We start from the raw sequence: 17,105 nt of genomic DNA on the forward strand, positions 1-17,105 counted from the left end.
TTTGTGGCCCAGGCTGGAGTGAGCGGCGCCATCTTGGCTCATGCAAGCTCCGCCTCCCGGGTTCCCGCCATTTTCCCGCCTCAGCCTCCCGAGGAGCTGGGACCACAGGAGCTGCCACAGCCGGCTGATTTTTCGTGTTTTTAGTAGAGACGGGGTTTCACCGTGTTAGCCAGGATGGTCTTGATCTCCTGACCTCGTGATCCGCCCGTCTCAGCCTCCCAAAGTGCTGGGATTACAGGCGTGAGCCACCGCGCCCGGCCAGTATTTTATTTTATTTTTTTTAAAGGCGGGGTCTCAAACTCCCGGGCCCAAGCCATCCTTGCACCTCAGCCTTGTCCCCAAATGCTGGGACCACAGCTGTGTGCCACCTCTTGGGGTCGCAGCCTCTCCCAGAGGCGCCCCTGCGTCTCCCGTGAACAGACAGAAACGGGCGTGCCCCTCCCGCCGCACTGCTGTCCTTCCCGGTTTCTGGTGAGTGCTGCCCCCATTTTCCAAACACAGGCCCGAGTCCCCGGCCGACGTCTTCCTCCTGCCTTTCCCCTGGGGCTGTTTGGACATCGCACCTTCCTCTTGGCTGAGTTCTGGGTTTCCCTGCCCTGCTCTGCTGCGCGTACTCGTCCCTGGCGTTGCCACTCCTGACCTCGCCCGCGTGTCGCGTGCCCGCTGCAGAGGCCTGGCCCGGGGCCCGGGGCCTGGGGGGGGCGGTTAGTCCAGAGATGCGTGGCGCGAGCCCCGCCGGCCGCACGTGGTCCCTCTGCCAGGCTTGGAGGACCCTGGAGGGGCCCTCAGAGTGGCCACCGCGGACGCCATCCTCCAGCCGGGTGCAGCCCCCGGAGGCTGCGGGTCCCGCTGCCGTCTCCGCTGCCACCTCGTGCGAGGCCCCGGCCGGGATCCCGGCCAGAGCTGCCCCCGAGGGCCTGACCCACCAAACCCGCGAGATGACAAATTCTCGTGACCGTCAGTTACTCAGGCGGTGAACTCATCGCCTCCTACTTGTCTGCAGGCCCCTTCCCTTTGGCCTCGCTCTCGTGCTGTCCCACTTCTTACCCTGCTCCAGAAATATTCCCGTCATAATGTCCCCGATTAGAAAGGTAGGGAGGGGGCGGGGCGCGGTGGCTCTCACCTTAATCCCAGCACTTTGGGAGGCTGGAGGCCGAGACGGGTGGATCACGAGGTCAGGAGATCGAGACCATCCTGGCTAACACGGTGAAACCCCGTCTCTACTAAAAACAAAAGAAACTAGCCGGGCGCGGTGGCGGCGCCTGTAGTCCCAGCTACGCGGGGGGCTGAGGCAGGAGAATGGCGGGAACCCGGGAGGCGGAGCTTGCGGTGAGCTGAGATCCGGCCGCTGCACTCCAGCCCGGGGACAGAGCGAGACTCCGTCTCAAAAAATAAAGAAAGAAAAAAGGAAAGAAAGCTAGGGAGGATTCTTGTCCCTTTCTGAAAAAGGTCAAAAGCAAAGCCGAGGCGCCGGCACGGGTGACTGATGCAGCGGGCGGCGGTGGCCGCTCCGAGCCCAGCCTCAGCTCTGCGGAGCTGTCCCTGGCCGGCGCCCGCCCACCATGACCATCAATTCCTAGAGATTTATGTTGCCTTCAACTATTTTTTAAAACTATTCGCATATGTATTTGACCAGCCTGGGCTCAAAGTTCTTCCGTGCCAGGGCCGATGTCCTGCTTTGCCCTCACGGTCCTGGGTCTTCTCTAAGGGCTTTGGTGACTGGAGAACCGCCTGGAGTCAGAGCTGCCCGAAGGCGGCTAGAGGGCAGCTGCAGCCTCAGCTTGATGCCGGGCTAGTGGTTTCACCTTAAGCAAATGACCACCTTATTATTCCCAAGTTTTGCATCTGTGAAAGGCCGTTAATAGCAACTGTGTGAGAGGTGAGTGTGGGAGGAGAGAATGGGATGCTGAGCAGGATGCTTGCTGTACAGTAAGCCCTGGAAAACCGGCAGTGGTCAGCTACTGAAAAGCAGAGTTTCTAAAACTATGTATTAATAGTAACATAAGCATAGAATAACATCATAAAGTTTATTTTCATATTTTTCCTTATTTTATTTGCCAAATAACATGACACATTTGAAAGTTTAATATTTACTTCAGCCTAACTGGTATAAAATCGTTAATCAAACTTTAACACTCATTTTTGTTTAAATTTAAGGGGTACAAACGCAGTTTTTTGGTTTTGTTTTGTCTTGTTTTGAGATGGAGTCTCACTCTGTCATCCAGGCTGGAGGGCAGTGGCATGATCCTGGCTCACTGCAACCTCTACCTCCCAGGTTCAAGCAATTCTCCTGCCTCAGTCTCCCAAGTAGCTGGGATTACAGGTGTCCGCCACCATGCCAGGCTAATTTTTGTATTTTTAGTAGAGATGGAGTTTCACCATGTTGGCCAGGCTGGTCTAGAACTCCTGACCTCAAGTGATCTGCCTGGCCTTGGCCTCCCAAAGTGTTGGGATTATAGGCATGAGCCTGGCCAAATGCAGTTTTGATACATGGATCTGTCACGTAGTGGAGTCTGGGCTTTTAGTGTACCCATCACCCAAATAGTGTACATTACACATTAAGTTATTTCTCACCTCTCACCTCCCTCTCACCCTCGGAGTCTTCCAATGGGCATATACCACGTGTTCTTTAGCCATTCGTCCACTGATGTACATTCAGGTTGATTATGTCTCTGCCATTGTGAATAGTGCTGCAATAAACAAAATTGCAGGTATTTTTATGATTTATTTTCATAAAAAAAATTTCATAAAATAAATTTATGATTATTTTCCTTTGTGGGATTTTCAGAATCTATTTCAGAATCTATTTTCAGAAGTGGGATTGCTGCATCAAAAATTAGCCGGAGAGACAGTTGTGCCCTCGTGTCACTTCCTCCCATTGCTGACTCACTGGTGCTGCCCGTGGGGCTCTGCAGAGCACGCCTGCTCCCCCTGCCAAGTGGCTCCCTCACATCACCCCTTCCTTCCCACTCCTCCCTGCAACACTTCCCACTACTTATACCTTCTGCATTGTATGGTGATGTGTGCCTGTAGTCCCAGCTACTCAGGAGGCTGAATTAGAGGCTGTCGTGAGCCATGATCAAACCACTGCACTCCAGCCTGGGCAAGACAGTGAGACCCTGTCTCAAAAAAGCTAAAACAAAAGAAACCAGAAAACTCCATACTATTTTCCACAGAGGTTGTAGTAATTTGCATTCCAACCCACAGTATATAAGCATTCCCTTTTCTCCACATCCTTGTCAATATCTAATTTTTTTGACTTTTTTTTTTTTTTTTTTTGAGACGGAGTTTCACTCTTGTTGCCCAGGCTGGAGTGCAATGGCACAATCTCGGCTCACCAGAACCTCCACCTCCTGGGTTCAAGCTATTCTCCTGCCTCAGCCTCCTGAGTAGCTAGGATTACAGGCATGCACCACCACACCTGGCTGATTTTTTTGTATTTTTTTTTTTAGTAGAGACAGGGTTTCTCCATGTTGGTCAGGCTAGCCTTGAACTCCTGACCTCATGATCCGCCCGCCTTGGCCTCCCAAAGTGCTGGGATTACATGTGTGAGCCACCACACCCAGCCTTGACTTTTCAATGATAGTCATTTTGACTACCTTGAGATGGCATCTCATTGCAGTTTTAATGTGCATTTCTCTGATGATAGTGATGTTGAGCATTTTATTTATTTTATTTTATTTTTATTTTTATTTTTTTGAGACGGAGTCTTGCCTTGTAGCCCAGGCTGGAGTCCAATGTCGCGATCTCAGCTCACTGCAACTTCCGCCTCCCGTGTTCAAACGATTCTCCTGCCTCAGCCTCCCGAGTAGCTGGGATTATAGGCACCTGCCACCATGCCCAGTTATTTTTTGTATTTTTAGTAGAAATGGGGTTTCACCATGTCGGCCAGGGTAGTCTCGATCTCCTGACCTTGTGATCCGCCCGCCTCAGCCTCCCAAAGTGCTGGGATTACAGGCGTGAGCCACCGCGCCCAGCCGTATGATTACTCTAAAGAGTTAACTACCACACTCAAAAGAGGCAAGTAGTAAAAAATTAATGAGTACAAGCTCTGTACTAATAAATCCCTCTGCATTCATAAAGCAGCTTTGATGACAGGTCTTCAGGATCCCTGTTCTTCTGCACATCAGTTTGCTAATGGGAAAAGCCAGGTCGGGAGGCAGGGCTGTGCAGGTCACCCGACTTGGGTTCTAGTGGTTCTTGGGTTCTAGCCAAGAGGAATGTGTGACAAGTGGCGTTTTCAAGCGGGACGTAGAAAGCCCAGACTGGCACAAGTCAACCATGCTCACAGCATGAGCTGCTGACTTGGCCTTCTCTATTCTAATGAGCTGTTTTAGGGCTGCAGTAATTTGTTGACTTAGAATTGTACTCCTGACTTAAAGACACAGGGCTGTATGTTGCATTTATCTGTTGAACTGCGCAGTTAACACACCATGTCAGTTGAAGACATCTTGATGGTTCCATCTTTACATTTATCACTTATTCTCATGTCTGTAGTAAGCCTGCTCATTCAGTCAGTAATTCCCTCCACAGTTATTAAGCACCTGTTACATGCCAGGAATTATTTTCTTTTTTTTTTTTTTTTTTTTTTTGAGACGGAGTCTCGCTCTGCCGCCCAGGCTGGAGTGCAGTGGCCAGATCTCGGCTCACTGCAAGCTCCACATCCCGGGTTCACGCCATTCTCCTGCCTCAGCCTCCCGAGTATCTGGGACTACAGGCGCCCGCCACCTCGCCCGGCTAGTTTTTTGTATTTTTTAGTAGAGACGGGGTTTCACCGTGTTAGCCAGGATGGTCTCGATCTCCTGACCTTGTGATCCGCCCGCCTCGGCCTCCCAAAGTGCTGGGATTACAGGCTTGAGCCACCGCGCCCGGCGCCAGGAATTATTTTCTGAAGCTGGGGATACGGCAAGTGAAGCAATCTGACAAAGATGCCTGTGTTCATGGAACAATGTAGTAGAACGTTAGGTGGTACAGCGGAAAAAATAAAATGCAGAAGGCGTAAGTAGTGGGATGTGTTGCAGGGAGGAGTGGGCAGGAAGAGGTGACGTGAGGGAGCCACTTGGCAGGGGGAGCAGGTGTAATCTCCAGAGCCCCGTGGGCAGCTCCAGCGAGTCAGCAATGGGAGGAAGTGACATGAGGGCACAGCTCCCAACTCTTTGACCTATTCAAAGATGGAACTTTGTGGAGAATCAGCTCTGCTTTGTCCTAGACACATTTGAACAGAGCTGAGACAGCCTGTCAGCTGAGAGATTGTGGGCGATTCCTGCCAAAGGGTGGCCATGTGTCTTAATCAGCTCTGAATAAAAGCTGGACGCCATAGAGATCAAATTGAGTGAGGAGTTCAGGCAGCGATGGAGCCTTTGGCACTGAGGGCCAGAGAGAGAAGTCTCCCTGCTGGGATCTCATTTAGATACATGGGAGGTGCATATCTCAGGGACTCCCTGCAGCGGTGCTCGCTATCCTTGATCAAGCTGGAGAACAAGAGTTGTCTTTCCTTGTGTTTCCTTTTAGCGCAACTAGTGTTGAGCCTGCTGTGTGCGTGCACCCGACAGTCACTGGCTTCTCTTTACATCTCCAATAGGAAGCGCACGCTATGCTGTGGGAACAAAAACGTTTTGCCAGGTGCCTGTTATGGCCAAGGCAGATAAGGTCTTTCCCTCCAACAGGATCCAGAGGTGAACCACTGGTACTAACACCAAACAGCTGAAATAAGGGGCTGTGTCCCTTTTTAAAATAGTCAACTCATCTTTCTGAGGTTTTTCTTTTTAATTTTGAGAGATGGGGAGCCAGGTTCTTTATAGCAAATAGTAAAACTGAATTTGCCTTTGCCTCCAGTTTCGAGGAAGTGCAGCACATTTTGCACTTTTCTTGCTTTCATGTAATATTCATAATATTCAGTCACTTCACACTTCACTTTAGTGAAGGGCTGGCTTGGATTACACGCTGCTTCTCAAGTCACACTGGCTCAGGCTTCAAGTGTTTTTACTTGTTGATGCCTATGTAGTACTGGTTGTTTCACACAGTATCCTGAATCTCTCTCCTAGTTGAAAGTGACCTTAGAGAACACCTAGTCTAACACTCTTGCTTTATTTCATTTATTTATTTTTTTTTGAGATGGAGTTTCACTCTTGTTGCCCAGGCTGGAGTACAATGGTGCGATCTCAGCTCACCATAACCTCTGCCTCCTGGGTTCAAGTGATTCTCCTGCCTCAGCCTCCCCAGAAGCTGGGATCACAGGCATGCACCACCACGCCCGGCTAATTTTCTATTTTTAGTAGAGACGGTTTCTCCATGTTGGTCAGGCTGGTCTCGAACTCCTGACCTTAGGCGATCTGCCCTCCTCGGCCTCCCAAAGTGCTGGGATTATAGGCGTGAGCCACTGCGCCCGGCACACCCTTGCTTTAAAATTGAAGAGACAAATTCATAAATGCTCAGGAGCTGTCCCAGTGTTAGGTAGCTGTTTTGTTGCCATGCTGGAGCACAGTTGAGTTAGAACCATTCCAGGTACTTGAAAACTAGGTATTGCTGGGAAATAATCTACTTTGCTAATTACAGACTAGTTTTTTTCAGTCATCAGGACAAAAGGTTCTGGATCCTGAAAAAGCCTTTTTGCTAGTTGAGTACTACTTTGGAGTAGAGAGGCATCCATACTGCAGCTGCTGCACCTAGAGCAGTGTCCAACCAGTCACACCCAGAGCCCCTGGTCCAAGCCGACATTCTGTGCATCTGCCTTCTGCGGCAACTTTGAGATTGTGGTGGATGACCCCCTAGTGGCTTCTTATCTCACCTCATGTTCCCCTTGCTAGGCAAGCTGAATTTTTAGGCTTCTTTTCCCTTTGGGATGTCTTAGATGAAAGTTTTATCACTTTTTTTTTTTTTTTTTTTTTTTTTTGAGACAGAGTCTCACGCTGTTGCCCAGGCTGGAGTGCAGTGGCGCGATCTCGGCTCACTGCAAGCTCCGCCTCCCGGGTTCCCGCCATTCTCCTGCCTCAGCCTCCTGAGTAGCTGGGACTACAGGCGCCCGCCACCGCGCCCGGCTAATTTTTTGTATTTTTAGTAGAGACGGGGTTTCACTGTGGTCTCGATCTCCTGACCTTGTGATCCGCCCGCCTCGGCCTCCCAAAGTGCTGGGATTACAGGCTTGAGCCACCGCGCCCGGCCGAAAGTTTTATCACTTTAAGGCCTGGCACAGTAGCTTATATGCCTGTAATCCCAGCACTTTGGGAGGCCGAGGCGGGCAGATCACTTGAGCTCAGGAGTTCAAGACCAGCCTGGCCAATATGGCAAAACCCCATCTCTAGTAAAAATACAAAAATTAGCTGGGCATTGGTGGTAGGTGCCTGTAGTCGCAGCTACTCAGAAGGCTGAAGCAGGAGAATCGCTTGAACCCGGGAGGTGGGGGGTGCAGTGAACCCAGATTGTGCCACTGCACTCCGGCCTGGGTGACAGAGCGAGACTCCATCTCAAACAAACAAACAAACAAACAAACACCAAAAAACAGACACAAAGTGGCCGGGCACGATGGCACACACCTGTAATTCCAGCACTTTGGGAGGCCGAAGTGGGCGGATCGCTTGAGCTCAGGAGTTCCAGACCAGCCTGGGCAACATAGGGAGACCCCTGTTGCTGCTTCTTTTTTTTTTTTTTTTTTTTTTTTTAAAGTTAGCCAGGCGTGGTGGCATGCACTTGTAGTCCCAGCTGCTTAGGAGGCTGATGTGGGAGGATCACTTGAGCCCAGGAGCTCAAGGCTTCAGTGAGCAGCTTTGTACCACTGCACCACTGCACTCCAGCCTTGGTGAGAGTGACACCCTGTCTCTTAGAAAAAGAAGTGACTGGGAGGGCATGGTGGCTCACACCTGTATTCCCAGCACTTTGGGAGACTGAGGCGGGCGAATCACCTGAGGTCGGGAGTTTGAGACCAGCCTGACCAACATGAGAAACCCCATCTCTTTATACAAAATTAGCTGGGCGTGGTGGCAGGTGCTCATAGTCCCCAGCTACTCAAGAGGCTGAGGCAGGAGAATCATTTGAACCCAGGGGGGCGGAAGTTGCAGTGAGCCGAGATTGTGCCATTGTACTCCAGCCTGGGCAACAAAAGAGCGAAACTCCGTCTCAAAAAAAAAAAGAAAAAAAAAAGGACTGACTGTTTTTCTGTAGAAGCTGCATTGCTCGGAAGGCTCTCCTGTGTGGACGTGGGCTGTCCCTCCCTTCTCTTCCACACGCTTCCCTGGAGGTTCCACACAGTGTCTGTTCAGGAGCCTGAGGTTCAGGTTAGAGCTGCAGAAATCCTCATCGTTGGCTTTCTACTCTCCCACCAACTCTTGCTGCTGGGAGAAATTGGGATGTGACGTTCTCTGCTGTCACCCTTGGGAAGGGGGTTAGGGATAGAGGCAGATCAGGGACAACAGATGATTGCTGTAGTCAGAAGGGAGCCCCAAAGCAAAGAAGAATGTATACAAGACGGGCAAGCGTCAAGGGAGCCGCATCCCCTCAATTCACAGACAACCTGCCTCACTGCAGCAGCTGCAACCATTCCCAGCACGGGACTCACAGTGTCTGACCCTCTTGGTGCCAGAAGAAACCTGAACACTAGGCTATGTCAAACATGCAGATGTTTCTTCCACTCTCAAGCCCTGAGGACATAAGCTTCCAGATGCCCCGCATTTCTGGAGCGCTGTCCTGTCAGTTCTGGAACACTTGCTGTCACTGCTTCCATCAGATGGGCTCCGAGGCAGCCACCAGTATCAGGAGCACAGCTGCAGTGCCCTGCACAGCAGTGGCTAACATATTAGACACCACGTGTATGTTAACAGGATGAGCTGGAATAGTAAAAATTCAGTCCTCCAGGTAACTGCATCTGAAGTTTTTTTTTCCACCCAGGCTGGAGTACAGTGGCGCAATCTCGGCTCACAGCAACCTCTGCCTCCCAGGTTCAAGCGATTCTCCTGCCTTAGCTTCCTGAGTAGTTAGGACTACAGGTGCGCGCCACCATGCCCAGCTAATTTTTGTATTTTTAGTAGAGATGGGGTTTCGTCATGTTGGCCAGGTTGGTCTTGAACTCCTGACCTCAAGTGATCTGCCCGCCTCAGTCTCCCAGAGTGCTGGGATTACAGGCGTGAGGCACCACGCCCAGCCTGCATCTGAACATTTGATTCGTGTCGGCAGAGGCTTTTTTTTTTTGAGATGGGGGTCTCGCCATGTTGCCAAGGCTGGTTTTGAACTTTGGACTCAAGCAGTTCTCTCACCTTGGCCTCCCAAAGTGCTGAGATTATAGGCATGAGCCACCGTGCCCGGCTGGGTTTTATATTAAGCAGGTCTTAGCTCTTAAACTTTTTTCGGTGGGCAAAGGGAGAGGTTTCACATTCACATGCCTTTGGCTAACAGGAGGGAAGTATAAGCTATAATGAATGTGTGTGTGCGTGTGCATGGTGTGAGCACATGCACATTCTGCAGCTATATCAGGCGTCTTTATTTATTTGAGACTGGGTTTCTCTCTTGTTGCCCAGGCTGGAGTGCAGTGGCATAATCTCAGCTCACTGCAACCTCTGCCTCCCAGGTTCAAGCGATTCTCCTGCCTCAGCCTCCTGCGTAACTGGAATTACAGGCGCCCACTCCCACTCCAGGCTAACTTTTTGTATTTTTAGTAGAGATGGGGTTTCACCATGTTGGACAGGCTGGTCTCAAACTCCTGATCCACTCGCCTTGGCCTCCAAAATGCTGGGATTACCAGCATGTGCCACCATGCCTGGCCAAGGAGTCTTTAAATAACTCACGTGTGTAATCAAGTCCTTTCCTAAAGGTAGTTATCTTCATGAAACTGTAGACTGTGATTTACAACTGTACATCTTTTCCTCAACTGGAGCTGGTGAGAAAAAAGTTAAATATGTGTTACCCAAAGCTTTTCCCACTTATAGTATCCAAATTCTTTGTGTATCTTCAATACAGGAAGCAGGAGTCAAAGATTATGACTTGGACTTAGTCACTGGACATGTGGATTATGAGTTGGACACATACACACAAGTATCTTGACATACACGTATCACAGAGTAACTTCAGAGGAAGGGGCTCCTAAAAATGTCTGGCAACTGAGGGATGAGCTTATGTAAATGGATTAATATAAAACTCAACATTATGTAATGTGTAAGATACTTAGAAGGTAAACCACGCATTCTTAGTTAACACAAAAACACAAGAACCTTCCTCTGCTCGTATTTTAGGAGTGTGTCCGTTGAGGGACACATTTTACAAAACAATGAAGTTTTCGGCGTCAACTGCATTTTCCTTTCGTGAAAAATTTCTCTGTAGCATGCAATGGTGTTTGATAACAGGTTACCCACAGTAGAATGACTTCCAAGATCTGAGTCAGTCTTCTCAAACCCTGCTGCTGCTTTATCAACTAAGTATGCACTACTCTAAATCTTTGATCGTTTCAACAACGTTCACAGCATCTTCACCAGCAATTTCCTCTTAAAAAACCACATTGCTCGTTCACAAGAACCAATGCCTCAATAATTTACGTTTTCTCATGAGACTGCAGTAATTCAGTCACATCCTCAGGCTACATGTCTAATTCTAGCTCACTTGCTACTTCCACCCCGTCTGCAGTTACTTCCTCTACTGGAGTCTTGGAATGAACTTCTTCCAAACTCCTGTTAATGTTGCATTTTGGCCTCCTTCCATGAATCGCCAGTGTTTTTAATGGCATCTAGAATGGTGAATCCTTTCCTGAGGGTTTTCAATATGCTTTGCCCAGATCCATCAGAGGAACCACTGCCTGTGACAGCTAAAGCCTTATGAAGTGTATTTCTTAAATAAAAGTAAAAATTACTTCTTGATCTATGGGCTACAGAATGGATGTTGTGTTAGCAGGCATGAAAACAATCTCCTTGTACATCTCCATCAGAACTCTTGGGTGACCAGGTGCATTTGTCAATCAGCAGTAATATTTTGAAAGCAATCTTTTCTTTCTGAGCAGTAGGTCTCAACAGTAGGCTTAAAACATTCAGTAAACCTTGCTGTAAACAGATCTGCTGTCATCTGTCGAGGCTTTGTTAGTCATTGGCAGGGCATTGGCAGGGTACAGGCAGAGTAGATTTAGCTTCAGACTCAAGGGCCTTAGGATTTTCCAAATGGTAAATGAGCACTGGCTTCTACTTCAGGTCACCAGCTGCATTAGTCCCTAACAAGCATGTCAGCCTTTGAAGCCGGGAAGCCAGGCATTGACTGTTCTCTAGCTATGAAAGTCCTACATGGCATCTTCTGTTTCATCTGCATTGCAAATGTGTAGTGTAGCCACGTTCTTCAAGATCATAGCTAGATCTTCTGAAGAACTTGCTGCAGCTTCTCCATCAGCAGTTACTGCTTTGCCTTGTACTTTATGTTACGGAGATGGCTTCTTTCCTTAAACTTCATGAACCAACAACCTCTGTCAGCTTTCAGATTCTTCTGCAGCCTCCTTACCTCTCTCAGCCTTCAAAGAATTGAAGTGAGCTAGGGCCTTGCTTTGGATTAGATTTGGCTTAAGGAAATGTGGCTGGTCTTTATCCAGACCACCCAAACGTTCTCAAAATGTGGTTCTTTATCCAGACCACTCAGACATTCTCCGTATCAGGAAATAAGGCTGTTTTGCTTTCTTATCATTTTTTTTTTTTAAAGAGATGGAGTCTCACTCTCACCCAGAACAGAATCCAGTGGTGTGATCATAGCTCATTGCGGCCTCAAACTCCTGGGGCTCAAGCGATCCTCCTGCATCAGCCTCCTGAGGAGCCGGGACTACAGGCATGCACCACACACAGCTTGCTTTCTTATCAAGTGTTCACTGGAGTAGCACTTGTTAATTTCCTTCATTAACTTTCTCTTTGCATTCACAGCTTGGCTGTTTGGTGCAAGAGGCCTAGCTTTGGGCCCATCTCAGCTTTGAATGCCTGCCTCACTAAGCATAATCATTTCTAGCTTCAGATTTAAAATGAGAGACTCAACTCTTTCTTTCACTTAACACTTAGAAGCCACTGTACTGTTATTGGCCTCATTTCAATATTGTTTCTCAGGGAATGGGGAGTCCGAGGAGAGGGAGAGAGATGGGGGAACGGTCAGAACACACACAACATTTATCGATTAAGCTTGCCATCTTATATGGGCCCAGTTCATGGCTCCCCAAAACAATTACAATAGTGACATCAAAGACCACAGATCACCATAAAAGATATAGTAATAATGAAAAAGCTTGAAATGTTGTGAGAGTTACCCAAATGTGATGCAGAGACACAAAGTGTGCACAAGCTGTTGGAAAAACGCTGCCGACTGACTTGCCTGCTGCAGGGCTGCCACAACCTGTAAAAATGCAGCACCTGTGAAGCGCCACCAAGCCACACATGATGGGGTGGGACACGCCTGGGCGTGGCTGGGGAAATAGTCACCCTTGTGGGTGTATAGCTCTTCAGATGTTTTGCACTAGAATGCAGGCATAAAGTCCCTTAATGTAATTTTTATTTCCAAACAACAATAATTTAAAAATCAGTTGGAGAGTGTCAGCAGGTGCTTCTAGGTTCTGTGCGGTGAGCCCCCAGGTCCTGGTGCGTAGGGCTCTGGATGTCTCTTTACACGGGATAGAAACACGGTCACGTGGGAATGCCAACATGACTTACTGCTTATTGTGCGGGCTTTTCTGCTTTATCAATTATGCCTCCAGGAAGCTGTCAAAGAAAGCTTCATCCATCTCCCACAGGATTTGTCTCCATATTTGTGATACATAATAAAATGTTATGTACTCTTTACATACTCTCCTAACTCATGGCTGCTTGTCACTTGTGGTGGCTTGTCACTGTGGTGGTTAATTTTTCCAGTGCGGTCCTTGTAGACTGTATTTCTTTTTTTTTTTTTGAGGGGTAATCTTGCTCTGTCGCCCAGGCTGGAGTACAGTGGCACAATCTCAGCTCACTGCAACCTCCACCTGCCGGGTTCAAGCAATTCTCATGCCTTAGCCTCCCCAGTAGCCAGGATTACAGGAGCACACCACCATGCCCGGCTAATTTCTGTATTTTTAGTAGAGATGGGGTTTCACTATGTAGGCCACCATGTACAAAAATACAAAAATTAGCTGGGTGTGATGGCAGGCACCTGTAATCCCAGCTACTCGGGAGGCTGAGGCACGAGAATCACTTGAACTCCTGAACTCAGATGATCCGTCTGCCTCGGCCTCCCAAAGTGCTGGGATTACTGAGCTACCACGCCCGGCCTAGACTGTGTTTCTTCACAGGTTGCTGATAAAAGTACCCTGCATTCCCAATCGAGATGATTTCTGACAGTTAGTTAACAAAAGACATCACCGTCTTACGATAGGAACTCAACACAGAACGTATGATGGAAAGCCATTTTATTTTTCCCTAAATTTTAAAATAGAAGACTTTAATGGAAAACATTTAGTACCATCATGTCACCCTGAATGCCAGCAATACCTCGACTTTTACACACGCAGGAGGCCTAGTAAAAGCCCCGTCAGTAGTACACATTTCTCTGCAGTCCTTTAGCAGTTTTGCATGTACGAAATTTTCTGCTATATTGCTTTAGCAAACAGCAACAAGTTTTGTGTTTCCTATATGATGCCTAAAATCCAGTCCTATATTAATATAGTTAGAAAAATAAAAGGCTTAAAAATTTCAGAGTATGAGTTCATGGTGCTAATAACAGAATCTCTTTAGACATAAGATCATTTTAAGCCTCCTACATAACCACCTTCTGGTTTCATTTGAAATACTTAAGAATTAAAATCTAGTAAGATTGTTAAATCAATGTACATGTTGATCATTTCTTTTCACTTGCCTTGGGAGAGTTAATTCCCACTGTCCACTGAATGAATGTCTTTCAAATATTAATAAGTATATTACAATATTTACAAGCATTCTTATACATTCCGACACTGACAGGGAGTTAAGCCATGGAGAGGGAAGCACAGGTTTCCCAATAGTGTGACTTTATGACGTACGGGATAAAAGGAACCGGTGCTCAGGCCTGGAGGGAGCTGAGAGGAGAGCAGGGATGATGGTTCAGAAATGCACACATGCTCTGAGACCAGCCAGACATCTATTTTGTTGTTGGATTAGAAGTAAAAGCTGAACAAGAAACCAGGACAAGGAAGGAAGAACTGGAAGCTATGCCTAAAGTCAGATTAGGCTAAGGATTTTAAAACCAAGCTCCACAAGCTCTTAGTGAATTACCCTATGGAAATTATCTAGCTTAGGTGAAGTGTTGAGGGGAGTGGTACAAAGGGGGGTTAAATGTAAGACTTTGTTTTGGCAACAAAAAATGATAGTAATTTGATTTCTACAACTTTCTGCCATGTGCCCTTTCTTACGCCAGTTTCTGCAGATTGTTTCATATGAACGTACCCTCCCCGTGACCTCTTTAATGCACTTGGCAAACTCCGTTAATGCTGTTGAAGAATGGATGTTCTATGCTGTGGTAAGAGGTGATCGTAATGCCCAAATCATCCCATACAGTATCATAAAGTGAAGTGAAAGACATTTACTAGATGTTTGCTTTGTGAATGTGAATGAAAGTCTTATTTTGGGGGTGTAGTTTCTTATGTTTTAATAAAAACAGTAGTCATTATTTTAAAAAGCACATTCTCCTAGGTGCATATTTATATACATATACAAATACCACTTCCTCCCCCTTGTGCCCTTCTGGGTAGTCATTTTAAAAACTCAAGCCTGGGGTCATCAAAGGGGGTAGATTTCTACTCCCACCTAACTGTCTGGAGTCTAGAGTTCAGATAGGCTCTTAGGAAGTTTTATAAATGAGATTCGCCCAGTACAATTCTTAAAGCTCTTAAACAGGAGTCTTTAAAATAATTTAAACACTTAAATTAAGTAATCAATAAGGGTTCTCTGGTGGCCCACTTTTACATGCAAATACAGACCAACTGTTAACATGCATTATTTTAGTCAACTGGTAAAGTTTATTTCATAAGTATAAGTAATTTTAAGCCATTTACTAAACTGTAAATTTCAACCCATTAAAAACTACCACCGGAGCAGTTTTGAGGTATTGCTGTTAATTTAGTAGAGAAATGTTACTGTATTTGACGTGGTATGAAATGCAGCCGCCATGCCTTTCATGACACGGTGCTGTCATGGTGCTGACTACAGACATGTCCTATGGCTTTCCGGAAATTACTGTGCATGTGCATTAACAGATTTTCCAAACTTTAATGGCAATTTGGTTGGTTGGTCATTTGTAAGCATACCAGAATAATAAAGTATAGCCCATGGTATGAGTCAAACACACTGAGACGTTTGAGGCATACAGTGCTACCCTCCAGTCTACTTTTGTCAGAAACCCAACCTACTCACTCAAACCATTTACAAGGAAAACTAGTGCAGAAAGCACCCAAAAATGTTGCCTGTCGGCAGGTTAATTTTCTTCTAACTTTAAAAGAAGTAGATATTTTTTCTTTTAAAATTCATTTATAAAAATAAATTTCAGTTTTTGAGACCCTAGGTACCAAATTGTGGCTTAATTTACTCAAGATGGACGTACTATAAAGTGATGAAAAATGTAGCTGAAAACGCATGAGCTCCAGCTCATTTCTGCAGCGCGGCCAACAGCTGCCACTGTACGCGGTCACAACCCTTCTCATAGGTAACCAAAATATGCGCAACTTCTTGACAAACTTTTAGCCTTCCTTTGTCCTGAAACTCCCACAAAACTTCAATTCTTAGACCTCCATTATAAAACTATTAGTAACCATAATACATTCAAGATAGAGAATGAAGACCTGTCATCCACTCAGGAGACACTGATCCAGGGCACTGGGACAACACGGCCACTCAGGGGAAATAGTCACCCTTGTGGGTGTACAGCTCTTCAGATGTTTTGCACTAGAATGCAGGCATAAAGTCCCTTATGTAATTTTCATCTCCAAGCAACAATAATTTAAAAATCAGTTGGAGAGTGTCAGCAGGTGCTTCTAGGTTCTGTGCGGCGAGCCCCCAGGTCCTGGTGCGTAGGGCTCTGGATCTCTCTGTACACGGGAGAGAAACACGGTCACGTGGAAATGCCAATATGACTTACTGCTTAGGGCTGTGCTGACATCGGCGTCTCTGCTAGACTGATTCTCACAGGAGAAGCTTTTGATTTTTTTGCCTTAGTCAGGAGATTATTCGAGGAACAGTAAAGAACTGAACTAAGGAAGTAGTTACTGGCTCCCGAAGCCACACAGACACAAAAGTAAGTTTCAAACTGTTGTCCTCTCTCAGTGCAAACGAGCAATTGGCGGACCTGTCACGTTTCATCAATTGATATGAACACAGCATTCAGTCTGTGGAACAATGTGATGCAGCAAAAATCTGATCTAATGCAAATTCAAGCCCATTAAATAAAACCACAGAAAGGAGTGCCAGCCCGGCTCAGTGTTCTCGCGCACGGACGCTGACTCTAAGCACAAAAGCAGCTGAAAGGCACGAGGCTCAGATCTCACTGATCGTCCTCTCCGAAGGGCAGTACTCCGAGGGGCCTGGTGGGGACATGTAGAAAGACTGCGTTTTCCTTTTCAATCGGGCCCGTTTGTTGGCCAACACCAGACTGCGCCGGCTTGAACTGATGATTTCCGAAATGAACTTCTTGCAGTCCACACACACCTCCATGGTGCTCCAGTCCTCCATCAACTCTTTGGGAAACTGGAGTTCTTCATCTGATTTGTCCATAGACTTAGATTTTGAGGAGAACCTGGGGTAAAAACAACAGAAAACCAAACAGAAGCCCAGCATCGTTACTTATAGGTCTACTGCAGTAAGAAGAAAGTCTGTGAAATAAAGAGTAAATTTGTTGTCAAAACATCATGGAATGGATGAGTGATTTAATCATATGTCCTTCTAAAAAAATTTCTTATTGGAGACAAGGCTAAAAAATATTACTTAGAAAAGAAAGTAGGAGGCCAGGTGCGGTGGCTCACGCCTGTAATCCCAGCACTTTGGGAGGCCGAGGCAGGCGGATCACCTGAGGTCAGGAGTTTGAGGCCAGCCTGGCTAACACGGCGAAACCCAGTCTCTACTAAAAAAAGAAAAAAATTAGCTGGGCATGGTGGCAGGCCCCGTAATCCCCACTAT

General features: G+C 47.0%; 1 protein-coding gene and 2 long non-coding RNA genes across 28 annotated transcripts in view; 2 read left to right on the top strand and 1 right to left on the bottom strand.

The window, feature by feature from the left end:
- The first annotated feature begins 90 nt into the window (after positions 1–90).
- The window catches only part of LOC114673766 (uncharacterized), a 44,109-nt gene continuing 27,094 nt past the window's right edge, over positions 91–17,105 (top strand). The window contains exon 1 of the long non-coding RNA XR_003724562.2: positions 91–471. This is a non-coding gene — a long non-coding RNA (uncharacterized LOC114673766). The remainder of the gene's footprint in view (positions 472–17,105) is intronic.
- Positions 7,634–13,002, top strand: LOC144336561 (uncharacterized). Its single transcript, XR_013408447.1, has 2 exons — positions 7,634–7,858; positions 9,899–13,002. It is a non-coding gene; the product is annotated as an uncharacterized LOC144336561 (long non-coding RNA).
- Positions 13,356–17,105, bottom strand: part of SPIRE1 (spire type actin nucleation factor 1) — a 196,402-nt gene continuing 192,652 nt past the window's right edge. For all 26 annotated transcript variants that reach the window (XR_013408406.1, XR_013408405.1, XR_013408408.1 and 23 more), the window contains one exon: positions 13,356–16,725. Coding sequence is in view for 15 of the 26 variants with exons in the window: in XM_077975376.1 (XP_077831502.1) it covers positions 16,467–16,725 (259 nt within the window). In the remaining 11 variants the exon portion in view is untranslated. The remainder of the gene's footprint in view (positions 16,726–17,105) is intronic.

Source organism: Macaca mulatta, chromosome 18 (assembly GCF_049350105.2).
Source record: "Macaca mulatta isolate MMU2019108-1 chromosome 18, T2T-MMU8v2.0, whole genome shotgun sequence".
Lineage (NCBI taxonomy): Eukaryota > Metazoa > Chordata > Mammalia > Primates > Cercopithecidae > Macaca > Macaca mulatta.